Below are 27,581 nucleotides of genomic sequence, written 5' to 3'. Positions count from 1 at the left end.
AGTTTTTAAAGTCTACGTAGGATTCTGGGTTATAGACTTCATGATATATGAGAAGGTTTTTTTTTTGTTGTTTCGTTTTGTTACTTTCTAACCCACCTCCCTGCAACTGTGAGAAAGTTTGCTGAAAGTGACTATAAAAATGCTAAGTATTAATAATAGTCATTGCTTTAATAGTTTTCTTATAGCACACATTTCCACCTGCCCTCATTTATTTATTGACACATTTCTTGGATACAATCTTTGCACATGCTACATTGTAAGAATTTTGGGAATTATTGATGAAATATTAATTAGGTAGAGAACTTCTTAATAATCTGGGAAATATGTCTTAGCTTTGACCACATATGGTGGATGTGAGATTAGAGGCTATGAGACGCTGTCTTAGTCTTTTCTGCAAAGTTCTGGACCTTGTAATTTATCATTTTAGTTATTACTTCTAAGTATTGGCCACATTAAATATATAATGGTAGTTAAACCATTTTGCTCACTTGTTTCTTCTTTAAATGAAACAGTACTCAATGGTATTCTCCTCACGTGATCCTTTCTAGTTAGAAAGTTGTCCTGTGAAATTTTGTTTCAGTTTCTGTTCAGCACAAGCTTACTTATTTACCCATGCTGCAGAGAAAACAAAGGAGGCCTGATTTCGGTTGAAGTAGTGGTTTAGGTGGCTGATCTGAGATTTTTTAGAGTTCCTGAGAACTCATGAAGGATGATGGGGCCACTTCTCTATGTATTTAAAACAATACTAAAATATAAAACCATGTGGAAATTAAGGTCATAAAATTGGATTTTTCTCACCATTACAATTTAAGTGCTTTTTCGGAATATATCAAATTCTTTGCAAAAAGTTTTTTTTGTGGTGTCTTTGGTATTCTTTATTGGCACTTACTGAGTAATAATGAACTGATTGTTCATATACGTTCCATTTACCTTTTCTTATAGTCATGTCTAATCTACCTTTTTAGATTGTAAACTCTTGGAGGGAAGACTGTATCTTCACTTTCTTTGTAGCCCTTAGCACTGTTGTCAAATGAGATAGCAGATGCTGTTGTCTTGAACTCCAAATATCTCCCTCTCTTATCTTGGAGCGAGTAGTGTTGCTTAATATATATTGAATGAATACATGTTAAAAAATGGTCCAGTAAGGTAGGAGACCTTTTTATAAGAAATGCCCTCTTTTTATAAGAAAAAAAAAACTTTGACAGTTGCTAAACCAATAGGAATAAACCCTCAAACTCAGTTGGAAAAGAGGTCAGAGTACTATTTATAAATGCAAAGAGAGAAAACACAGTAGGCTGTTCTGAAACATCTGGTTGTTTGTCTAAAAATATGACTTACATTCAGAGAAATGGTGGAGTATACATTTATACAAAAGTTTTAAAATTCTGCTTTTGTAGGAACTCTAGAAGAATAAATTATTCTCTGATATCCCAAGAATTATGGCTTCGCCTTAGGGATCTCTCTCCATTAGAATTTTTAAAAATTCTCAAATCTTAGTGAATTAACTTAAAATCTGGATGGACAGCTTGAAAGACAAAAGACTTACAGAAGCTAAGGAGATTATCAAGCATTTAACTATTGTGATATTATCCAGAACACCTAAACCTAGGTATCTCCTATGCTACTAATATGTTCTTTTACTAAGTAAAGGAATTTGTACTTGTGGCCTTCACTGGATGGAAATTGATATTAAGTTTTAGTTTTTTTAGTTGTATTTTTCAGATTGTAATATAAGTAAAATAATCAAAACATAGCTTAGACAATCCTTACTCCTTGATCAAAGCTATGAAATGATTTTGCCCAGAGCCTATTTTCAGCTAAAATTTCCATTATTCTCCATCCAGAAGACACTAATTAAATGCTTGTTGCTCACCAGGCACTGTTCTAAGATTTTAATGCATGTGCGCTCATTTCATCCTCAAAATAGCCCCGTGAGGTAGGCACTATTATTTTCCCTGCTTACAAATGACAACAGTGAGGCTCAGGAAAAGAGAGGAATTCTCCCAAGGCCACACAGGTAGCACATGGCAGAGCTGGAATCCCTGGTAAATCACTGTGCTTTGTGTCCCAGGTATTAAGTCTTCAGGTGAAATTGTCATCATTCTTACAACTCTAACTACATGTATACATTACTACATTAATAAAACTATGTTAACTGCTGTGTTAGGTGCATTGTGGGTTTATTAGAAGAATGATTTACAGTGATAATTTAAAGGAATGTAATATTACCATGCAGACTGAAGAATTCCATTCAAACCAAGTGCGATATAGTGGTATGAATATGATTAAAGGCAATATTGTATACAATGGGTGAATTAATATTAGCCAACATTTATGGTGCAGTTGTAACTCATGTCAGATATTCTTATATATCTTAAATATTTTACTTGTTTAATTCTAATAGAAATACTGTACAATATGGGGTATATTACCCTCATTTTATAAATGAGAAAAACAAGCTTCAGGGAAGTTAAATAACTTAAGTTACATAATTAAAAAGTGGGGAAGCCTGGACTGGAATTCTGGCATTGTGCTATCTATACTACTGCCTGGGTGGAACTAATAAGGGATTGAGGAGGGATGGGATAGGCAGGGAAGCCTCATGAATGTGGTGTTACCGTACTTGTAAGACTTGAATATGCTCCCAAAGGAGAGAAAAAAAGTCCAGGTATGTACAGGGAGTTCCATTTGAATAAGAGCTGAGAGACTGGCCCAGATCTTCTAGTCTGTCTTCTGATCTCCTTTTTTACTGGGTAAAAAGAACACATACTATAAAATTTACCATCTTATCATTTTGAAGTGTATAGTTCAGTAACGCTAAGTATATTTACAATGCTGTGAAACAGATCTCCAGACCATTTCCAGTTGGTAGAACTGAAACTCTATGCTGGTTAAACAACTCCATACCTCTCTTCTCGTCTCTGGTAACCATGGTTCTACTTTCTATGAATTTGACTATGGTGGATACCTTATGTAAGTGGAATCATGTATTTGTCTGTTTTATGACTGTTTTTTCACTTAGCATGATGACCGTCAAGGTTCATCTACATTGTAGCATGTGACAGTATTTATTCCTTTTTAAGGCTTCTTAGTATTTCATTTTGTGTATATACCACACTTTATTTATCCATTCATCCATTCATAGATATCTGGGTTGCTTCCACTCCTTATCTACTTTTGCACCACATTTGAAGTTAAACCTTTAAGATCATAGTCGGGTATCTTTTTTGTATTAATACTTTCTCTTTTTCTTTCTTTCTTTCTTTTTTTTTTTTTTTTTTTTGAGACAGCGTCTTGCTCTGTCCCTGCAGTGGCATGATATTGGCTCACTGCAACCTCCGTCCGCTGGGTTCAAGTGATTCTCATGTCTCAGCCTCCTAAGTAGCTGGAATTACAGGTGTGTGCCACCATGCCCAGCTAATTTTTGTGTTTTTAGTAGCGGTGGGATTTTGCCATGTTGGCCATGCTGGTCTCAAACTCCTGACCTCAGGTGATCCACCCACCTTGGCCTCCCAAAGTGTGTTGGGATTACAGGCATGAGCCACCATGCCTGGCCTGAACACTTTATTTTCTCGTCAAGCAGATTTATTTTTGTTTTTGTTTTTTACCATAACCATTGATTTCATGTGGGCAGTGAATACTTATTTTGGTCATATTTGATTATTTGATTTTGGCTTCATATTGTTGCATTATATCAATTGTACTATAGTCCTGTGTTAGCTGTCTTTCTGCAGTGATAGATGCAAAATAAATTTTAATAGACTAAATTCTACATTACCATTGCTTTATGTAGCAATTACAAAGATGTTCTCCCTTAATTTGTCATTGGCTCTCAACTCTCAGGCAATTAAATGTAAATGAATGTAGGCTTCCAGGTTTAGCCACGTACATGGACACATATCAAACTTAAATGGTGTATAAAACTTGAATTTGCAAGATATGGTATATTTAAACAGCATTTCCCTAGTGTGAATGTAAGCACTTATGAACAGCTAGACAAAGGAGAGGGAGACTGTTAAGTCTTTGCTACCTCTTTATTATTAAATCAATTTTATATCTACTATGAGGCATTACAGTTCATAGCACAGGTTGTGGAGTCTGACTCTTAGAAACACTTAAGTTAGTGTTTCCACCGTTTATCTATTGCGTGACATTCAGCATCGGATTTTCTCCCCTGCAGCTGTGAGGAGTAAATGAGATCCTACACAAATGGTTTGCAAACATCCACAACTATTGGTTATTATTATTAGCAATGTAATTCTGAGGGAGAATGAAAGAAGATAGATGTGTTTTGGTGGGTGGGAAAGGAGTGGTGGTTGAGGTAGAGAACAGGGAGCAGAGGAGGTCAGAGCCTGTGAGTGACCACAATTTAAAGAGATGACCACATTGAGGGAACTGGGCTTCCTGTAAGGGGTTTAATGGGGCTGATGTTGCCACACACTAAGGTAAGTGAATGGATGGCGGAGGAGAGAGATGCCAAAAGACCAGTTTTATACTTTTTTGGGGGGCTAAGCACTCAGACTAGAAAAATAAGTTAGCAGGCCTGACCTTCATCCTTTCGCAGTCTGCTCTATACTGTGGGATGGAAGAATACAATCATAAGCATATTTTCTCTAAAACACTTCCTCTATTACATGGTTCTGGGAAAGAGTCAAGTTGCACATGTCTATCTATACTTGGAGTGAATATCTTGATATTAGTTTGCTTGATGTGCAAATAACATGGCACCTATTTCTGTATTTTGTACCGAAGCAAAGGTGGTGTATTAGTCCATTTGTATTGCTGTAAAGGAATGCCTGAAACTGGGTAATTTATAAAGAAAACGGATTTATTTGTCTCACAGTTCTGCAGGCTGTACAAGCATGGAACTGGCATCTGCTCAGCTTTTGGTGAGGCCTCAGGAAGCTTACAATCATTGTGGAAGGCAAAGGGGAAGCTAGCATATCAGATGCCAGGAAGGAGCAAGAGATGGAGGAGGTGCCAGGCTCTCTTGAACAAGCAGATCTTGCATGAACTCATAGAGAATTCACTCATTACCACAAGGACCACACAAACCATTCATCAGGGATCCACCGCCATGACTTCCCACCGGCAGGTCCCCTCCTGCTAGACCCACCTCTAACATCAGAGGTCACATTTCCACATGAAATTTGGAGGGGACAAAACATCCAAACCATATCAGGTGGACTTCTAGAAGACCTGTACCCTCAGCTAATTAGGTCAGAATGTTGTCCATATGGAGACGTCCAGTTTTCCAAGGAATTAGTGATTTCTCCACAATGTTTATTAGCAAATAATAATTTGTTATTTGATTTTGGCTTCATATTGTTGCCTTATATCAGCTGTACTGTAGTCCTGCATGAGCTGTCTTCCTACAATGATAGATGCAACAATAAATTTTGGTAAACTAAATTCTATATTACCACTGCTTTATACGGCAATTACAAAGATGTTCTCCCTTAATTTGTCATTGCCTCTTAACTCTTGGGCAGTTAAATGTAAAGGTATGTAGACTTCTAGGTTTAGCCATGTACATGGACACACATCAAACTGAAGTGGTGTATTGCAGGGACACTTTTCTCTTTGATCATCTATAGTGTTGGGTACCATATTGGGAACTGATCAATTATACAGAGTTGAAGGAGTAAAAATCATACTTGAATTTTTTACCTGGGTACTATCGCAGAATGTCATAGTCACTTTTTCTGTCTACTGGTGTCACTTAGTCATTTGTTGGTCATTAAGACCAGAAAAAGCATTTTCTCATATATCTCTGAATCTAATCAAGGGATATAGTTCCAATCCATTGGGAACCACTGTTCTGGAATACAGCCAGCTCTCATTGTTGTTGGAATTCGTAAGACTTGTATTGATAATGTTGAAAAGTTTAATGATTCATTTGGCGGCCTAATTTGTAAATCTATATTTTTAAGCTTTTTTTCTTAGTTGTGTGACCCTCTGACTACTATTAAACCCATTTTCTCACAAAGTTTCTAACTTTGCTAAGAATGTGTTTCTGATTTTTCAGTGGTATGCTCTCTTTTTGTTTTAATGGATTGATCATATGACTGATTAGATTGTACTGTGCTGTTTTCCATCCTGTAATGTATAGTTAGGCAAAGGTGATTCTAGAAGTTGTCTCAATGACATCATGGTTTAATGAAGTAACCCATGGTTTTCAGTTGTTTGCTTTCCTTGTTCAACTAGGGGATTGATGACAAAGCTCCACTGGTAATGGGTGATGGGGAGGGAGTTTGGGAGGGGCTTACTATAGTGGCTTTCCTTATTCGAGACATTAGGAGGGGGAAGGTTGTCCAACCCATTAATTTTTTTTTTTTTTTTTGAGACAGGGTCTGGCTCTGTTGCCCAGACTGGAGTTCAGCAATGCAGTCTCAGCTCACTGAAACCTCCTCCTCCTGAGCTCAAGCCATCCTCCCACCTTAGCCTTCTGAGTAGCTGGGACTACAGGTGTGCACCACCACACCCAGCTGATGTTTGTATATTTTGGTTAGAGACAGGGTTTCACCATGTCACCCAGGCTGTTCTGGAAATCCTGGGCTCAAGCAATCCACCCACCTCTGCTTCCCAAAGTGCTGCAATTACAGGCATGAGCCACCTCACCCAGCCTGGCCCAACCCATGAGTTTTTAAAAGTCCCACAGATGGTTTAGAATGTTTCTAATTGATACCTACTGCCCCACCCCTCACACTCACTCCTAATTTGAAGACCTCTGTTAATGGTTAGATGAATTGGAGAAATCTGTGCTTGAAATCAATCCGCTCCATACTAGCTTGGTTACTTAAATAGACAACATTTTAAAACAATGTGCACCTTCCACTTCTCATCACAAAGCAAGGAAGAAGTTATTCAGCAAACATTTATTGAGCTGAGCAGTGAACAGTAGACCAGATCTCTGACCTCTCAGAGCAGTCAACAGATATCAGCAATAGTAGATGCCGTGGAGACAGATAAAGCAAGGATAAGGGATGGTGAGTCACAAGGCATGCTTGTATAGCATAGATTAGGGAGGGATCACCTGTCTGAAGAGGGCGCATTTGAGCAGAGACATACCAAAGTGATGGAGTGGTTGTGGAGACATACGTGTATGCTGGAGAAGAAGGTTGTAAAGAGACAAGATCAAGAAGTAAGGTCTGAGGAAGGAACAGAAAGGAGGCTGGCCCTGAGGCTGTCAAGTGATGGAGGGGGAAAGTGAGGGAAGATTAAGTTTGGAAGTCATAGGGAGTGATATGGTGTGACTTTTCTTATGACATTAATTGTTCTGGCCCCTGTAGTGAGAGAATCTACTGCGTGGGGCAGAGGGGGCCAGGACAGAATCAGGAATATCAGTCTAAGAGGCTATTGCAGTGGTCTAAGGGAGATATGATGGTGGCTTAGGCTAGGATGTGAGCAGGGGAGGTAGGTAGTGTTACTGAATTGAGGATATAGTTTAAAGGCATAGCACAGTAAAGTAAAAAGGTGCTGTTAATTGAGTGATATGGTAAGCTGGGCATGTAGCAGGTGCTCCTAAATATTACTTCCCTTTTATTGCCTCATGGAATTGGGTCAGGATAGCATAGGGAAATGCACAGCCATGTCTGTAATGCCAACTATTTATACATTCTCTAAACATGTGCTGCATATACATGATGCACCATGCTTATAAGCAAGTAATCTGGTATTTATTGTGTAGCTTATATGGGTTTGTCCTGTTGGCAGAGTTTATTATAATAAAATAATAGTGATAGTGGCAACACTTACTTAGAATTTTTAATGTCCAGTTGTTGTTATAAGTGCTGTGCCTGTATTAACTCATTTAATTATGACAGTAGCTCTGTGAAGTAGGTACTAATATTACTCCCATGATTTTTGACTAAGAAACTAAAGCACAGAAAAGTTAAATACACAAGATAATAAAGCTAGTAAGTGGAGGAATTGGAATTCAACACAAGATGTCTGGATTCAGAGTCTTGGCATTTATATTACACTATCTATGGAACAGCAGAATATAGTTACACACTTGCTGTGGTCTGAATGTATGTGTCCCCCACCCCCGACTCCCGATTTGTATGTTGAAACCTGACTGCCAAAGGGAATGGTATTAAGAGGTGGGGTTTGGGGGAGGTTATTAGGTCATGAGGGCAGAGCTCCCGTGAATGGAATTAGTCTTCTCATAAGAGAGGCCTGAGGGAGCTTGTTTGTTTGCCCCTTGCCCTTCTGCTGTGTGAGGACGCATAGAAGGCATTATCTATGACGTCTGCAGGCGCCTTGACTTTGGACTTCCCATCCTCCAGAACTCTGAGCAATGCACTTCTGTTGTTTATTAATTACCCAATCCAAGGTACAGATGCTCCCCAACTTATTATGGTTTGACTTGGGATTTTTTCGACTTTATGATGGAGTGAATGTGATGCATTTGAGAGAAACCGCAATTCTCTAGTGATGCTGGGCAGTGGCAGCAAGCCCTGGCTCCCAGTCGGCCATGCGTTTTCAGTCTATAATATTTGCAGTATACAATGGGTTTATTGGGATGTAACTTCATCGTAAGTCCAAGAGTGTTCGTATTTTGTTAAATCAGTCTGAACGGACTGGGACAACACTCTAAGAAGTAAATAGTGTAGGAATATGGAGAAGAGGATGCATTTCTTGTTCACTAGAACTCTTGTGAAGGAAAGTGTTTTAGACCTCAAAGAATAGAAACTTTAACTGTGGGGACACAATGACTATAGTGGTGAAAATAATTGTAGTGACAGAAGTGAATGTTTACTAAGCATCAGTACGTGCTAGGCACTATGTGCGAGTCACTTATGATGGATTATCTCATTTAATCCTCACCAATGCTAGGTACCCTGGATTATTTCCATTTTATGGGAAAGGAAGTGGAGACATTGACATGGGCACGGGCCTATGTTTACACTGCTAGAAAGTGGAGGAGTTGGGATTTTAATTTAGTCTTACTACAAACTTGTGTGCAGGATGTTAGGTGGGGGATTTTATCCAAGAGGAGGACAGTGATGAGCTTAGGCTCAGGTGTGCTGGTATAAAGCATGTTTGGGAAGCCTCAAGAACTTAGGACTGTAATTACCACATTTTGTCACACATCCCAGTTATAATTGGAGGGTGTAACAGGTGTAGACTCGTAGGACCCACAGCAGTTGTTGATATACAGAAGATCCACAGATCAGTACCTGGAGGGTCACTGATCTAGACTGTGGCATACATGCCATAGACTGCAATTGGAGGTCAAAACCTGGAGAGCTTCAATTTCGTATTAAGGAGCTTTCACATATTGGAATTTTATAATTAGGCATGCTCATCTCTGTGTATCTAATGATGTGCTTGGGGCTAGAGCCTCTAAGGAAAGAAATGGATCTGTGAACACTCTTGGGTGTTCAGACAGTTAAAATGTCAGGCAACTGGAGGACAGAGTTGACATTAACCTGCAGAGAGGATTTTAGGGCTGTGGGAGGCAGGCTTTTCCATGGCATGAAAAGGAATCAGATTCATTAACCATATTCAGCATGTTGAGTGATAGAGATGGTTTTGGGTAGAGCTTTAGGTATATCTTTCTTTGATTTGACCACCTAGGAAGTATATATGTATCTGCCAAAGAAAGGAAAGGGCTGTGTATTAAAACAAAAATATACACATGCATTCCAAAAAACTAATACAATAGGCTTCTCAATCTCTTCTGCCATTTTTATCAGCCTCTCTCACATCTCTTAAACATGTTCCAAGTGCTTTGCAAAGCTCTAGTATAGAAACTATAGATGTATGTTAAGGAAGGAGTGATTCATTCTATTTTGAGGGGTTGATAAGATGCCTTCACAGAGGGGGTAATACCTGCCTAGTTATAATTTTAAATGGTGCTTAAGAAAGCAGATAGAGTGTATGCAAAAAGGTGTGGAGCTGCTAAACAGTTTGTTGCCTCAGGGAAATAATTGACAAGAGTGGACTAAAGTGAATGAAGGATATTGGTAGAATGTTTGGCAAGGGTTGAGTATGAGCTTGTAGTTGATACATAGGAATGCCTGTCTTATAGGAAATATAAGCATGGTGTCTGACACATAATTGCTGTTTACATCAATAGCACCTGCTATTATTATTGTTACAGACAAAAATGTGATTCGGCACTATAAGCAGTATCAGCACAGACTTTATCTGATTGAGCATGTGGAGTTACATACCGAATTTGTGTGTTTGATAATTCACTGACTGATACATGGAGACTGGGCTGAGAGATTTGTTCAGAGACCATTGCAGTAATCCATACAAAAGATGTCATGAGGTTTGGAACCATGGCAAAAGCAGTGAGGATGGAGAAGTGTATTAGTCAGCTCAGCTGCTGTGACAAAATACCAGAGTCCATGTAGCTTAAACCACATAAATTTATTTTCTCACAGCACTAGAGGTTGAGAAGTCCAAGATCCACTTGCCCACTGATAAGTTTCCTAGTGAGATTCCTCTTCCTAGCTTACAGATAGCCACCTTTTCCCTATGTCCTTACATAGAGGGCTCTGGGCCTGGGGGAAAGAAAACTCTCTGGTGTCTCTTACAAGAAACTAATCCTGTCTTATCAAGGTCCCTTCCTGATGACCTCATTTAACCTTAATTACCTCCTTGGAGGCCCTGTCTCCAAGTACAGTCACAGTAAAGCTTAGGGCTTCAAGATAGGAATTTTGGGAGGACATGATTCTATCAGTAGCAAGAAGTAAAATCGGTAGCTCACCTGATTCCTTGAATGTGGTGGATAATACAAAGGTGGACTTGGGAATACAGTCTAGGCTTTAGATTTGGGGTAGGGACAGATCAGGAGGTTTCTTGGTGTGAGTGTGTGTATGTATTTTATTAAAATTGTTTTTCTCCTATTAAGGTTTTTGTGGACAGGGGTAAGCAAAACTACGACTTTTTATAGTTTATTCTACTTCAGAAGGAAAATGCTTCTAATCCTCTCAAGTTATTGGCCGATTTATCATGTTTATAAATTCTAAAGTGGCTGAATACATTATGTCCACTTATTGTTCCATTGGTAGTAATTATTTCCATCCTGTGATAATGCTAGTAAAAATAGACAATACACTTGTTGCAAAATAATTGTGTAGAAAAAGAGTGGCTTATCTGAGAATTGAGTTTGTATGTAGTGTTGAGGTGTAACTTTTCTTTTTTAAAAATTATTTATTTATTTATTTATTTATTTATTTATTTATTTATTTATTTATTTTGAGATGGAGTCTCGCTTTGTCGCCAGGCTGGAGTGCAGTGGTACCATCTCGGCTTGCTGCAACCTCCGCCTCCCAAGTGCAAGCTATTCTCCTGCCTCAGCCTCCCGAGTAGCTGGGATTACAGGCACGCACCCCCACACCCAGCTAATTTTTGTATTTTTAGTAAAGATGGGGTTTCACTATGTTAGCCAGGATGGTCTTGATCTCCTGACCTCAAATAATCCCCCCACCTCGGCCTCCCAAAGTGCTGGGATTACAGGCGTGAGCCACCATGCCCGGCCGAGGTGTAGCTTCTTTGTGTGTGACATTTTAGCATTTTAGGTGTTACTCTGGCATGCCTTATTGACAAAGGCATTTCCTGCCTTTCATCATTTATTTTGTATTTTTATTTCTCTGCTCCTGCAGTGTGTCCTGAAGAAGATATACTCTTTCCCTTTTATCCTATACCTGTTTGTTACTGCTTGCTGATATTTTAAAATAGTTGAAACCGTAGCTTATGGGCAGTTGGCGTGTGGCATATGCAGAGTCCAAGTAGTGCCTTTTGTAGAGGGGTTTTTCAGTCCTGCATCAAAGCTTGCTCAGGGAAATTTCCCTTGTTTGGGTGTGTCTCATTTTATTACTTCAGTGTATGTGTGTCATGCCTGCTCTGTACTTTTTTATTGACGCACAATGTACAGAAAGTTGCACATATGCATTTTCATAAACTGAACACACCTGTATAATTAGCATCTGGAAAAATGGACTTTTAAAAAAGTTTATTTTGTTTGGGAGAAAAATAAACCTTTATGAATCTGCTATGTACATTGGAGGACACGTGACCTTTAAACCTTTACCTTGTCCTTTCATATTAGCATACTTTCTGTTATCTAATGTATTTAAGAATTAGCTGATTATTCAGTGTCATATCTTGTATATCACTATTGTTTATATACAATGCTGCCTGCTTTTATGAAATGAAAATTATTGAACTGAGAAATATGTTCTGACTGCTTTTTAAGTGTTCAAAAGAAAATGCAGTGAAAGGGAAAGTTGTTATATTCAACTACTGTTAAGAAAATTGCATAAAACTTGAAAGTCAAAAGAACATGCTTTCAGTGCCTTTGCGGGAATACTGTTTAACAGGACCACCTTAGAGATATTTTAATCCCAATTTTAATTCCTGTGCTTGACTTGGCTATTTATTATTTGAGTAGCACATAGACACTGAGAAGTTACCTGTATGCTTATAGATTTTTGTCCAGTAGAAAAGATAACCCCAAATGTTATGGCTTATTATCCTGTAGGACATTAAACAGTTTTTTATCTAACCTAGCTGTCCTATTCTAATACTTTAAAAAAACCCTTTCTAATGAACGATATACATCTTTTCCAGAAATGCTCTTGGATCCAATCTTACTGACTTACTGGTTCCCTCATTTTGAATTAATAAGTTGAATAAAATTTTTGATATATGTTCATTTGGTACATGTGTCAGCGTCATTTTTTTTCACCTTTTTGAAAGTCATAGTTTGATGCTGTCATAGCATTTCTGTCCTGTACCTTCACATACTGAGAAACTGGTTTTCTAGGGCATGCAAAGCAATGCACAAAGATTCCAAATGCAGAGTGAAAGTTAGTGTCCTAATTTCTGTTGTTTTTTCAGAGAAAGTATATAAAAGTAGATTTTAATAATTAAAATAGCCTAATCATTTTTTATTTTATTTTTCTAGGCTTAAGCACGTAAAGCAGTCACTGTGAAGAAAATAACATTTTAAGAAACTTTTCTGTCACAATTGATAGAGGAAAAGCCAGTAGAGAAGTGCGTCTTCTTGTGTGTGTGTATCATCGTGCCACTTTTTGTAACTCAGCTTAGTAATGAAGCCACCATTATGTCCTCAGTCAGTGAAGTAAATGTGGATATAAAAGATTTCCTAATGAGCATTAATTTGGAGCAGTATCTCTTACATTTCCATGAGTCTGGTTTTACTACTGTGAAGGACTGTGCAGCAATAAATGACAGCCTGCTGCAGAAAATTGGAATATCACCTACAGGTCACCGTAAGAGGATACTCAAACAGTTACAGATAATCTTGTCAAAAATGCAAGATATTCCAATATATGCAAATGTTCATAAAACTAAGAAGAATGATGACCCTTCAAAGGATTACCATGTTCCATCTTCTGATCAGAATATCTGCATAGAACTTTCCAATTCTAGTAGTGTTCAGACATCTAGCCCACCGCAGTTGGAGACTGTTACAAAAAATCTTGAAGACAATGATGCAAGTGTGGAAAGAAGCCAGTATCCTCAATCAGATGATAAGCTGTCTCCTCCTAAATGCGACTTCCCCACTGCAGAGGAACCACACCTGAATTTGGGTTCTTTGAATGATTCTTTATTTGGTAGTGAAAATATTAAAATAGAATCGTTGATTACAAAGAAGACTATGGATCACACAATTGAAGAACAACAAACAGAAAAAGTTAAATTGATCACAGAAAATCTCAGTAAGCTCCCTAATGCAGACTCTGAATGCCTTTCTTCTGTTGGCTGTTCAACATCAGGAACAAATTCTGGAAATGGAACAAATGGTTTATTAGAAGGATCACCACCACCATCCCCATTCTTTAAGTTTCAAGGAGAAATGATTGTAAATGACTTGTATGTTCCATCATCACCAATCCTAGCACCTGTGAGAAGTCGTAGCAAGTTGGTTTCAAGACCATCTCGATCTTTTCTGCTAAGACATCGACCTGTACCAGAGATTCCAGGGTCAACAAAAGGAGTTTCTGGGAGGTAAGAATCTTTACAATAAGCTTTATTCAATTTGAGGGAATTTAGTGATATTTTAACAGTTATATTTTCAGTGTTCCTATCTAAATTTGACTATATTCGTTTACCTATTCAACCAACCTTTTCTTTTAAAAAAAAGTCCTCATCCCACTGGACATTATTTCACAGAGTCTGTTTCCAGCTAATAATGCCTGGGACTCTTTAGCTTTTCCCTATTTAACTGGGGGGTCATCCCTTCCCTTAATTCTACCCGGATATTCCTTTCCATACCAAGTCTCCACACCTAGTATTGTAGTCTTTCCATTAGTGCAGTTCTCATATTTGAAATGTTGACTCTGTCTCCCCAGTAGATGATTTGTTCTTTGACAGAGAACATGTTTTTAATGTTTGTATCTGTGCTGCCTGGTACAGTGCTTGGCACCAAGTAATAATTCAGCACACGTTTATTGAACTTGGTATTTAGTCACTGTGCTCGGTGGGAAGGATGCAAAGAGGAATACGGTGACTTGCAGTCTCGTATAGAAGTCACATGTAAAAAGATGGTGACAGACAGCTCAGTATGAAGCTAGGCTCACTAGAGACGAGACCTCTGGGACCCCAAAGAGGGGCTCTACCAGTGTAGGTTCTTATGCCCAGGTAGTAAGTCATTGGTATGCCAAGGTAACAGGAGGATTACCTAAACAGTTTGGGAGGAGGTAATTTATAGCAAAAGAGGTCATCAGCTTTAGCTTTCAGAATTTATGAATCTCAAAGTTATACCTAAAATAGTTGTGGTTTTCTCCAGGGTTGGAGTAGGATATTGCTTTTCCCATTAAAAGTTAACACTTGTCTCTCTGCTGAGACACGAGGCTGTTCAAGTTTGACTGTTACTGTAGTGGCACTAAATGCTTTACACACTTCCTGCACAGGCTCCACACTGCAGTTTCAGCAGGATTCCTCTTTCCCCCCGTGCCTGCTGTTCCCGCTACTCCCTTTGAATCTATGGCTGCTACTGATTCTCTTGGCCTTAGGTACCTTTGGTAATTGCAGTGCAAATAGTATTTGCAAGAGAAAAGGTGGCAATTTAGTGTTTGTGAGAGAAAACATGACTGTTTACAAGGCTCTGTTAATGTAAGTATCCCCTATTAGAGCATAAACGTTTTGATGGCAGAGGCTGTAATTAATTTGTCTTTATCTTGACATCCCTAGTGCCAGTAGCAAAGTCTGGTATTTACTAGGAAGTCAATATAGTGTCATGTATTAACCACATTTATTAAACAACTAGTGTCATCTATTAAACGCTAGTTTGGTTTATAATTTTGCAGGAGTTATCTAATGTGAGGGCCACTCCTACTCCATGTGAACATGGAGTAGGTAATGTTCACCCCATTTTACTTTTGAGGTAACTGAGCCTTGGGTTAATTTCTCCAAGATCACATGGGTAGTGAACTAGGATTTCCTACTAGTACATCTGACTCTAGATCCCACTTCCTTAACCACTCATTGAGTAAATATTGTTGAAAATGTTGATTGCCTATGTAAGAATTGGATTATTTATTGGGATTGTAAAGGACACTCATTTGGTTTAACACTTTAGCTTTAAAATAGTTTGCTAATTTTGAATAATTAAAAGAAAGTGAATGAAAAATGTCAAGTCTTCAGATGGCAGATGCTTTTGACACGCCAGAAGGGTTTATGATGTGTGTACACGTTAAAGCTGCATCTTTGCCAGGACTGAATCCCTTTGGGAGCTGTAAAGGATCACCTCACATAAGAAGCATTTGATTTAAGTTTCAAACAGTCTGTGCTAATTTTCATGAATTTTACAGAGAATCTTGATACTCATTTAGTTGTATAGGGGCAGCAAAACTCCACCTCTTTCTTCTAAGGGTCCCAGCTGGGCCTGAGAATTAAATGGATATAAAACAGATTAACACGAGAAAAGCATACAAATTTATTTCATACAAGTAATGTGAGTTTTATGTGCCACGAGAATCCTCATAAAGAGATAAAGATCCAAATAAGTAGTTAGAGTGAAACGCTTAAATAATGAATTGCAAAAAGAGTAGTAAGTTGTGAAAAACCAACTAAATTGTGTGGGGGGGCTTAAAAGATAAGTTTTTTTTAACAAGGTCTGTACAGAATTCTTTGGCCTCAACTTCTTGTCCTTGAGGACAGGATGTTAATTTCTTTCAGGGGAATTTCATCTTCTGCTTTTAAGGAGGCTGGAAGATCAGAGTCCTCTTTTTACACCTGTTATTTTCCAATATTTGGATTAAATGCCTTTATTCAAAATAGTAAGTATGCCAGAGTGGTATATTTTCAACTCCTTCCATTGTAAGCTTTGTATCATATGAAAATCTCATTATTCAATTTGTGACTGAGTCTTTGAGAGTGGAAACAACATTAAAATTAGTAGTAAATAATTTAGTGCTAGCTATATCATAGCACTGTTTTTTTTTTCATGTGATTTTTAGGCCAGATTACCTATCCTAACCTTTCTTTTCTTTGATTATGGAAGTTAATAGCAGCATTGCTTTTGTGGTGCTCAGATCATAAAATGAGCAAATAAATTATTTTCAGACTTCACTGTTTGTTTTTCCTTGTGCTCCTTCCCTATGTTGCAAATAGTAACTCCATGATTTTAAAGTGTTATAATATGACTTTTTAAATCGAACGGTGGGTTATGTGATGTGAGTTTCTCTTTGGTCAAGTAATAACACCTGCAAATGATATTTAGTGCATTCCTTGATATACCAAATGAAAATATTTCTTTATGGCCTGTGTTTTTAAAGGAATTACTAAACATTTCATACAGCTGCTCAAAGGAATGTAGATGTCGACTTTGAAGTGTTTTCCTGACATAGGGCTCTTTATTTTTCTCTCCCTGGACACGTGCCCTCCTGCCTCCTTCCTCTCAACAGAATCTGATAGAATTGATGCTCTATCAAATTTTTTGTCTTTGTTGTGGACTTGGGTTCTTCCCTGAGTTCCTGCCTGCTCCTTTTAACTGGAGGGCTGGCCTGGACAATAACCTCAGGTTACCTTTTGAACTATTCTTGAGAGCTAGATCAGGACTAGGCTCCAAGCACCAGCTCCTTCCTTATCACCTTCACTTGGAGGCCTTGCTGGTCCCTGGGAACCCTCCAAGCAGAAAGCGGATGCCGCATTGCCATGGGAGTTGTAGGTGTGTCATGTGATCTTATGCAGAGTCTTCTTAGTGCCCCAGGCAGGAAGGAATCTCACAGCTACTGAAGGAAGTACATTTTTCCTTCTCACTTTAGTGATTTTTATACATCTTTCATGCAATTGTATTATCCTTGGGATAGGTCTCAAAGCCTTCTTTTTAAGGTGTAGTGCCTCTGAATGTTTTGGGGGTAAGGGCAAATGAAGAAGCACAAGTAATGGGAAAGGGATGGTGTGCAAAGCTGCACTGTTGTGAAAGTACAGCTATTAGAAAACTGAGGTGCTGTGTTGACTCCTTTGAGGGCTTTTCAAAAGTTTGAAATCTAAACCTGAAGTCTCCTGTGTTCTTTGAACTTTTTATTAAAAATAAAAATCTTGGATATTTTTCCTCTGTATTCACATAGACATCCAAAATGGTTGACACTATTTTATAGATTTTAATGTCAACAATACATATGAGCAAAAAGTACAGAAAAGTAATCAGCATTTGTTTTCTGCACTGAATAAGAAATATACAGAAGGATATCCTTCATTTTCATCTTCAAGAAAATTTTAGTAGAAAATTTTCTACATTATATTAGAAATTTTCTACATTATAGTAGAAATTTTCTACATTATAGTAGAAAAATATTTAGCAATCTTAACATTTTGATTTCTTTCTTTTAAAATTCTTTTTAAATTCTATGAAAAAAGGCTAATTATTTTAATATTTGCTAAATTTTGAATTGAATATATAAATAATTAAATCTAAATTTAAATAGTAAGATTTATTGTTAGAAGGTGAGGGTATCTATCTGCTCAATAATCTAAGTTAAAAAGTCATTACATTTATATTTCATTTTTGTAAATCCATCTTGTTTGAAAAACATATAAAATTGAAATTTTTGCTAGCAGATTAAAAAATTCATGATGTTGTAAACTTATGTGTTGCAGTAGTTCTGTAATGATAATTCATTCTTACCCTAAGGATGTTTTTTAAAACTTCACAGATTGAGGCTTAATTATCTGTGCATTGTCAGTTTCACATTATTGGTCTATGCTGTAATTACACTCTCATGCTTTCTGAATTCAGATTTGTCTGTTTTAGTTAGATACTATGAAAACCTCAGGGCAGTGTTAAACTGCTGCCTAATGATTGTGTGTTTTTTTTTTTTTTAATTTCACTCTAGAATGACCCATAGTCTGTAATCAATTGTGAGAACTGTGTTTTTATTTATTTATTTATTTATTATTTTTAACATTTTGTGAAATGATGATCCACATATGGCATGTAATTGTTTCTTTTTATTTGGCTGCCTTGTCTAAGTAGTAAGTAAGTACAGTTCATAAGGGGGTATCTTTGACGTTAACCTTTATGCCACTGTTTTTCTGGGCAACTTTAGTGATTAAAATTATTTAAAAAAATAAAACCTGTAGGTATGCTGAACATTCACTTTTATAATCATTCATTACTTTCTCTTCTTTTATATTAAGGTTCTTTAAACAAACCATTTTAATTCTGATACCAATGATAGTTGTCTTTGTCTCTCTGGCTACCATGACGAAATACCATAGACTGGGTAGTTTAACCAATAGAAATTTTTCTTATCGTTCTGGATACTAAAAGTCTGAAATCAAAGTGTTAGCATCCTTTGGTTTTGGTGACGGCTCTCTACTGGCTATCAGACGGTGGCCTTCTTGATGTCTGCTTATGTGGGCTTTGTTCCTGGGCTGAGAGAGAGAGAGAGCCATCTCTGGTTTCTGTTTTTAGAAGGCTACCAGTTCTATTGGAACAGGGCCTCACCCTTATGACTGTATTTAACTTTAATTACTTACCTAATTTAAATACAGTCACGTTGTGGGTTAGAGTTTGAACATATGAATTTTGTGGGGTGGGGACACAATTTTATTCACAACAATAGTTTTTCTTTACTTGCATAGAAATTTATTAATTCTCTATTTAAGTAATAGAATTTAGGTATTTTCAAAGACCTTACAAACATATTACATTCCACAGGCAACGACTGTTTATAGTAGGTCAGTCCATCACAATTGAACATCTGCAGATTTCCTCTATTTTCGGATTTAGGGTTTTAAAAATAATAAAATTGACATAGGGAAAATATTAACAAGACATTTAGCAAGTTAATGTGAATCAGAATCATTGATATTTTTGATTTGGGTTTTATTTTTAGATTTTATTATTATTTGGGGTTTTAAAACATTATTTCCATTTGAACATAAGTTTTAACTTACTAAAATAAAACTTTATTTTAAAATTTCCCTTTTTTGAAACTCCATAAATCAAGTTGTAAATATACATGCTTTATTTCCCAAGCTCATTTACATATGACAAGATTTCTGAGCCCCTCAACAATGACATATATTACCTGGATATGTTTATGATGCTTGGGGCATTTTTTTCAACAAGGCTTAGCTTGTTGGTCCAAAGCACTGAGGGGAGGGGAAAAAGGGGTGCAATGCAAAGATGAAGATGAGGTTATGACTTTCAGGGAATTTATGAGGAAGAAGGAGGTACCTTCTCCCTATTTGGAGTTAAGCTAGTAATTCTGGCTTCCTGGTCAGAAACTGTAGTATGAGTCATATTTAAAAAATGGTTTGAAAGCCACAACAAAAATATTAAGACAAAATTATTTATAAATTGGAAAATTTCAAACATACGTAAGAGTATGCAAAATACCATGTTACCATATAATACCATCTAGATGAAAACAATAACCTCTTGCCATAGTGGACCCAGACTTTAGTTTATTGAGAAATAATAAATTCAGCTAACTTTTCTGCCTCCTTCCTTTGTGCCCAGAAGTAACCAATATTCTGAAACTGGTGTTTATCCTACTCATGTATGCTTTTGTACTTTTACTACAGATGCAATAGCATTGTTATAGATGTTTTTGATTAATGAAAATGATATTCTTTTGTAGTTTGGTGTTTCACTTAATATTTTTGGGATTTGTCCACGTCAATATATATATTTTATATAATAACTGCTGTATAATGTTTGATTTTAAAAACGCAATTTATTCTCCTAGGTTGTTGACACTTTTTCACTATTACAAATATGAAGTGTTCATTTTGAGGACTTTAAGAAACAAATGCACACATTAGGTTTACCAGGAGGACCAACAATTTTTTTCTGTAATAAAAATAACATTTTTTGCTGAGTTTTTATATTATGTAGGCCGCTGCCTTATGCTCTGTGAAAGCATCATCTCATTAATCATCGTAATATTCCTAGGCAGCAGGTCCTGGATTTCCCCCCCTTTAATAAATGTGGAAAGCAGGTTCAGAGCTTTTAAGTAACTAGGCTAACATCATACAAGTGTAAGAACAGGAGAGGATGATGACTATGGTTCAGTTTTTAATTTTCACAAATCAACATGCTTTATATTTCAAAGTTAAAAGCAGTTTTCAGGATAACTGGTGGTAAAATAGTAGAAAAGAAAGACAAAATTGATCTTGAATCTTGGCTTTCTTCTTCTCAGCTGGGGGACTTGGGCTGGCAGAATTTCCCGCCTTTATTGGTAGGATTAGGATACCAAGTCCTACCTCATAGGGCTGATACAAGGAATTAATGTGAGCTGTAGCTAAATAAAACCACTTGCTTTTTCCTTTGGGCATAGTAGGTGTTAGACTATAAGAAAGGTTGTGATAATTTATTAATAGATAAGTGAAAATGTAAGTTGCTACTCAAGAGTTTTCAAAACAACTTACTTCCTATATTTGTGCTAATTTTTCATCTCCAGCAGTTCATCTGAACTTGGTTGATAGATTTGGTAATCCCTTGTAGGTAGATATTACATGAGGAAATCAATACAAATTATCACAAACTTTTTTCTTCATATTTTATTTATTGGTAAAACCAACAAAATATTGCTTAAAAATTCCACTAATGGATATACTTAAAATATTCAAAATCTTTTTTTTTTTTTAAAATATAAGTTAAGCATTGTGGCTTAGGTCCTGGGTAAGGAACAAGACTGCCTAGGTTTGATCTCAGATTAGTTACTTATGAGCTGTGTGAACCTGAGTAAGTGACCTAACCCCTTTCTGTGCCAATTTTACCTACTTTTAAAAATGTGGATAATAATCTTATTTCTCATTGTTTTTTTTAATCTGTGTACTATATGTGTGTGTTTATACACATGCATGAGTCCTTTGATGATGGCCACACATTTTGAGAAATATGCCATTAGGTGCTTTTGTCCTTATTTGGACATCACGGGATGTACTTGTACAAACCTAGATGGTATAGCCTATTACACACCTAGGCTATATGGTAGAGCCTACTCTTCCTAGGCTACAAACCTGTACAGCATGTTGCTGTACTGAATTGTAGGAAATTTCAAGACAATAGTAGATATCTGTGAATTTAAACAAATCTAAACCTAGAAAAGGTACAGTAAAAATATGGTGTAAAGATAAAAAATAGTACACTTGTATAGGGCACTTACCATGGGTGAGTCAGTGAGTGGTGAGTGAAGATGAAGCCAAGGACATTACACCACTGTAGACTTTATAGACTCTGTACACTTAGGCTACACTAGATTTATAACAATACTTTTTTCTTCAATGATAAATTAACCCTAGCTTATATAACTTTTTAATTTAACTTTTCAAGCTTCCTACTCTCTTGTAATGACACTTAGCTTAAAACACACATTGTACAGCTGCACAAAAATATTCTTTATATCCTCATTCTATAAGCATTTTTCTATTTTTAATTAATTTTTAAAAACATATAAAATTTACAACTCTTCCACGTTCCCATCTTCTGGAAGGTCTTCAGGGACAGTTACATGCATGGAGCTGTTATCACCTATGATAACAACGCCTTCTCCTGGAATACCACTTGAAAGACCTTACTGAGGCTATTTTACAGTTATCTTAAAAATAAGTGGAAGGAGTACAGTCTAAAATAAAATAAAAAAGTATAGTAAATATATGAACCAGTAAAATGATCACTTATTATCAAGTATTACGTACTGTGCATAATTGTATGCACTATACTTTTATATGACTGGCAGTGCAGTGGATTTGCTTGCACCAGCATCACCACAAACATGAATAACGTGTTGTATTGTGGTGTTGCAATGGCTACATCGTCACTAGGCAACAGGAATTTTTCATTCTCATTATGTTCTTATTGGATCACTGTCATATGTTCAGTCATTGATCAAAACGTGCAGGGGATGACTACACACACACACACACACACACACACACACACACACACACACACACACACGTGCCTATATGTAAAAATCTGAGACCTATCTGGCATATTGTAAATGCTCAGTAAGAAGTAGCAATATTAATTACTAATGCAAGTTACCAAAGAGGTACAAAATTTGAGTACTGCTCCACTCAAGGGTTCAAATCAGTAGTAAGTGCTTGCGTTAGTAGTATACAAATATCAGGAAACAATTACAGCTTTATAAAAGCATCAAGAATCTGGAGATAATGAACAAATAAAGGAAGCTTTTAAAAAAGGTTTTACCTTTTAGGTGTGACCCAAACAGTATAGCTTTGCCCATTTTGTGATCTTAAAAAAATTGCAGTGTTATAGTGAGTATATTTTTAGTCTAGCTCATTTTACTTAACTTTGAGAATCATTCATGTTTGTGCCTGTGGTTATAGTTTGTTCATTTTTACTGCTGTATAGTATTTTATTGTATGAATATGCTATAATATCCATTCTTAATTTTGTTAGGTATTTCATATTTTCTACCTTATCCAATATTTTATGTATGTATTTATTTGTAGGTGCATGTGTGTATATATATACATGCATATAATGTAAATATGTGTATACACATATAAATCAACTTAGACATAATTTACATATAAAATAGACTAATTTTCAGTATATACATGCTTATGTGACCACTATAACAATTAAGATTTAGAACATTTCCGTCACTCATCTCCACTTTTCCCAAAATTCTCTTGTGACCATTTGCAGTAAATTCCCTACTTCCTGAATCAGGCACCTGTAGATTTCACTATTAGTTAGTTTTGCCTATTTGGGAATTTTATATAAATAGAGTCACACAGCAGGTCATCTTTTGTATCTGACATCTTTATTCAGTAAGATGTTTTTGAGATGTGTCTTTGTTGTTGCATGTCAGATTGTTCTTATTGCTGAATAGTGTTTCTTTGTGTGAATCTCCAATTTGTTTATCCATTTGCCCATTGACATATATTTGGGTGGTTATTTTTGAGGCGTATTTGTATGCATGGCTGTTGAGTACAGACCTAGGAGTAGGATTGCTATGTCATGGGATATATATATTTTCCATTTTTGTAGATAATGCAAAATGGTTCTTATAAAGTAGTTGTATGAATTTGCATTACCATCAACAGTGTATGTGCATTCCTTTTGTTTCATACCCTCAACATTTGTGTGTTTTTTGTTAGCCATGTAGATACATGTGTAGTGTTATTTTATTGTGGTTTACATTTGCATTTCATGATAACTAATGAGATTGAACACCTTATGTGCTTGTTTATTGACCTTTTGCTACATTTATATCTTCTTTGATGTGGTGCCTTTTCAGATATTTCACCTATTTTGGTTTTGGTTGTTTTAAATTGCATTTTTTTGTGTTTCTTAAGTGTTATTTATTCTTAAGAGTTACTGATAAATTGTGGGTATAAACCCCTTATACAATATATCTTTCTGCCTCTGCATATTGTTTTTATGTTCCTTAATTGTGACTTTTTAATGAGTAAGAGTTCTTCATCTTAATTTAGTCAAATTTACGTGCACTTTCCTTTAGAGTTAAAACTGTTATATCTTAGGACACATGAAAATCTTCTATTTTTATCTTCCAGCTTTATTGTTTGGCCTATTACACTGGGATTTATAATCTGTCTTGAATTGGTTTCTGTGTATTGTCTGAGGTAGGAGTAAATTTTCATTTGCTTCCATATAGATGTACAGGTGATCTAGTCTTTCAAAAGACCATACTTTCCTCGTTGCCATAGGTTGATGTCTTTGGCTTAAATGCAATTGTATCTCTCTTTTTTTTTTAATATTTTAGTTTTAGGGTACATGTGCTGGGTTGTTATATAAGTTGTGTCACAGGTGCTAAGCCTAGTACCCAATACTTATTTTTTCTGATCCTCTCCTTCCTCTCACTTCCCCACTTCTAGTAGGCCACAGTGTCTGTTGTTCCCTCTTTTGTGCTCATATGTTCTCATCATTTAGCTCTTACTTACAAGGAAGAACATGTGCTATTCAATTTTCTGTTCCTGCATTAGTTTGCTAAGGAAAATGACCTCCAGCTCCATCCATGTAACTGGGTCTCTTTAAGTGGGTTCTTAATTCTAGTTCAATAGTCTATTATCCTTTTTATCAGTAATATAGTGTTTTAATTACTACAGCTATATAATAAATCATGAAACCTGGTGGAGTATGTCTTCTCACTGTACTCTTTAAAAATTTGTCATTATTGGTCCTTTGTTTTTCACATGTATTTTAGAATCAGTTTGTTAAATCTCACACACTCCCTTCCCTGTAACTCTTTTGATTAGGGTTGCATTGACACTACAGATTCATATAGGGGGTATTGTCATATTTGCAATATCTAGTATTTCATATTTTTCTAATTTAATTAGATTTTTTTCTAATTTTCTCAGTAATGTTTTCTAGTTCAGTTCTTGCAAATCTTTTGCTAGATTTAATTCTAGGTTTTGGTAGTTTTTTAATGCCCTTATACTATATGGCACCATTTTAATGTTTCATTTTGTTTACTGATATTTGGGGATGGAATTGATATTTATGTGTCAACCCTATTCATAAGTTTGCTAAAATCATTTTTATTTTTTATTTTTGTATTTTGTATTTTATTTATTTATTTATTTATTTATTTTTGAGACGCTGTCTCACTCTGTCACCCAGGCTGGAGTGCAGTGGCGTGATCTTGGCTCACTGCAACCTCCGCCTCCTGGGTTCAAGAGATTCTCCTGCCTCAGCCACCCTGAGTAGCTGGGATCACAGGCACGCACCACCATGCTCAGCTAAGTTTCGTGTTTTTAGTAGATATGGGGTTTCTCCATGTTGGCCAGGCTGGTCTCAAACTCCTGGCCTCCGGTGATCTGCCCACCTTGGTTTCCCAAAGTGCTGGGATTACAGGTGTGAGCCACCATGCTTGGCTGCTGAATTCATTCTGAAACAACTCCTTTGGAGGTCGAAAAATATATATAATAAATTATAATACCTTAAAGCATGTAATTTGATGAGTTGTGAAAGATATGTAAGCCTATGAAATTTTTACCACAAACAAGAAACAGAGCAGTTCTGTTACTTCTAAGAGTTTTTTAGTTTCTTATACAGTCCATCCCTGTTTCACATGCTCATATAGAATAAGATAGAATATGCAGTCCTGCACCACACAATGATGACATTGGTCCTGTAAGAATATAATGGCTATACCATGTAACCTATGTGTGAAGTAGGCTGTACCATCTAGGTTTATGTAAGTACACTCCATGATGTTTGCAAAATGATGAAATTGCCTAACAACCTATTTTTTCAGGATGTATCCCTGTCATTAAACCATGCATGACAGTATTTCTTATGTCTTGCTTCTTTTGCTCAGCATGATGATTTTTGAGATTTATTTAGATTATTGGTTTTTTTTAGTAGTTTTTTTTCTTTCAGCTGGGTAGTAATCTCTTGGATCCATACACCACTATTTGTTAATCATTTACTTCTTGATTTCTATTTGGGTTTTTTCAAGTTTTTGAATATTGAGAATAAAGCTGCTGTGACCATTTGTATACAGGTCTTTCTGTGAACATCTGTTTTCAATATTTTTGGTAGGATTGTGATAGCTGGGCCTTGAAGTTTGGTGAATGTTTATTTTTATAAGAAAATACAAGCAATTTTCCAAAATGGATGCACCCTTTTACATTCCTGCCAGCAGTATTTATTTATTTATTTGTTTGTTTGTTTATTTGCTGCCAGCATTACTTAAATGTTCTAATTATTCCACATATCTTCCAACACTTGATATCGACAGCCTTAATTTTAGCTATTCTAATGTGTATGTGGTGGTATCACACATTCATGTATTTTGTGATACAACTATTTGCATTTTTCCATTTTGTTGATTTTATTTATTTTTTGAGACAGGGTCTTGTTCTGTTGCCCAGGCTGGAGTGCAGTGATGCAGTTATGACTCACTGCAGCCTCAACCTCCTTGGCTGAAGTAATCGTCCCACCTCAGCCTCCCAAGTATCTGGGACTACAGGCATGCACCACCACACCCAGCTAATTTTCGTTTTTTGTTTTTTTTTTTGTAGAGATGGGGTTTCATTATGTTGCCGAAGCTGGTTTCAAACTCCTGAGCTCAAGAAATCTGCCTGCCTTGGCCTCCCAAAATGTGGTGATAATAGGCATGAACCACTGTGCCCAGGCTTAAAAAAATAGCATTTATTATTATTTATTTTTGTAGAGACAGGGTCTCTCTATATTGCCCATGCTGGTTCTTTTTTGTTCTTGTGTGTGTGCTTTGTTTTCGTTTTTTTGAGACAAAGTCTTGCTTTGTTGCCCTGGCTGGAGTGCAGTGGCACGATCATGGGTCACTGCAGGGGTCCGCCTCCTGGGCTCAAGCAGTCCTCCCACCTCAGCCCCCTGAGTTGCTGGGACCAGAGGTGAACACCACCATGGCAGGTTAACCCATTTTAAAATTGAGTTGTATTTCCTATTACTGGATTGTAAGAGTCCTTTTTTTGGTTTGGGCAAATCACTTGTCACTAGTACATGACATTATAAGTTTTAAATTTTGGTAAAGACTAAATTTCAATGTTTTTTAGGGTTTTAGTTTTTTATTCTATTTAAGGAATCTGCCTACTCAGATGTTACAATGATTTTTATCTCATATTTTTCAGAATTTCTAGAGTTGTAGCATTAAACATTTGGGTCCCAACTCCACTTTAATTTTTGTGCATAATATGAAGCAAAAGTTGACATTCATTTCTTTTAATCATTGAGATATCCAGTTCCAGCAACATTTGTTGAAAGGGCTATTCTTTTTCCACTGCATTTCTTTGGAACTTTTTTCTTAAATCAATGGACCAAAGATGTGTGGGACTGTATATGTGGACTTTCTATTCATTTCCATTGATTTCTATATCTGTACTTTCAGCAATGGCATAATGATTGGATTACTGTAGTTTTAGATTAAATATTGAAATTGTATAGTATAAATCTCCCAGTTTTGTTCGCCTTTTTAAAAGTTATTTTTCCATTTTTTAGATGGAAAAGAGAACTCTGTTATATGATAGAAGGCCTTCATCACCCTCTGCTTCTACAATGTTTACCTCTGCCACTGCTGTTATCATGTTGTATTCTAAATAATTGCCATGTAATATCTTCCTTCCGAGACTGTAAGATCTTTGAAAGATCTTGTGTG

At 36.4% G+C, this 27,581-nt stretch overlaps 2 protein-coding genes across 9 annotated transcripts in view; one reads left to right on the top strand and one right to left on the bottom strand.

Annotated features, from left to right (window-relative positions):
• Nucleotides 1-2,932, bottom strand: part of LOC129034524 (taperin-like) — a 34,221-nt gene extending 31,289 nt beyond the window's left edge. Inside the window, exon 1 of the mRNA XM_054484055.1 lies at nt 2,908-2,932. Coding sequence (XP_054340030.1) covers nt 2,908-2,932 — 25 coding nt within the window. The remainder of the gene's footprint in view (nt 1-2,907) is intronic.
• Nucleotides 1-27,581, top strand: part of ARAP2 (ArfGAP with RhoGAP domain, ankyrin repeat and PH domain 2) — a 247,505-nt gene that overhangs the window by 2,348 nt on the left and 217,576 nt on the right. For all 8 annotated transcript variants that reach the window (XR_010126032.1, XM_054484483.2, XM_054484485.2 and 5 more), the window contains exon 2: nt 12,929-13,995. Coding sequence is in view for 7 of the 8 variants with exons in the window: in XM_054484483.2 (XP_054340458.1) it covers nt 13,088-13,995 (908 nt within the window). In the remaining variant the exon portion in view is untranslated. The remainder of the gene's footprint in view (nt 1-12,928; nt 13,996-27,581) is intronic.

The sequence above is a fragment of the Pongo pygmaeus genome, chromosome 3 (assembly GCF_028885625.2).
Source record: "Pongo pygmaeus isolate AG05252 chromosome 3, NHGRI_mPonPyg2-v2.0_pri, whole genome shotgun sequence".
Taxonomy (NCBI): domain Eukaryota; kingdom Metazoa; phylum Chordata; class Mammalia; order Primates; family Hominidae; genus Pongo; species Pongo pygmaeus.
Note: the sequence above shows the minus strand (reverse complement) of the source record. Positions and strands in the feature narration are given on the sequence as shown.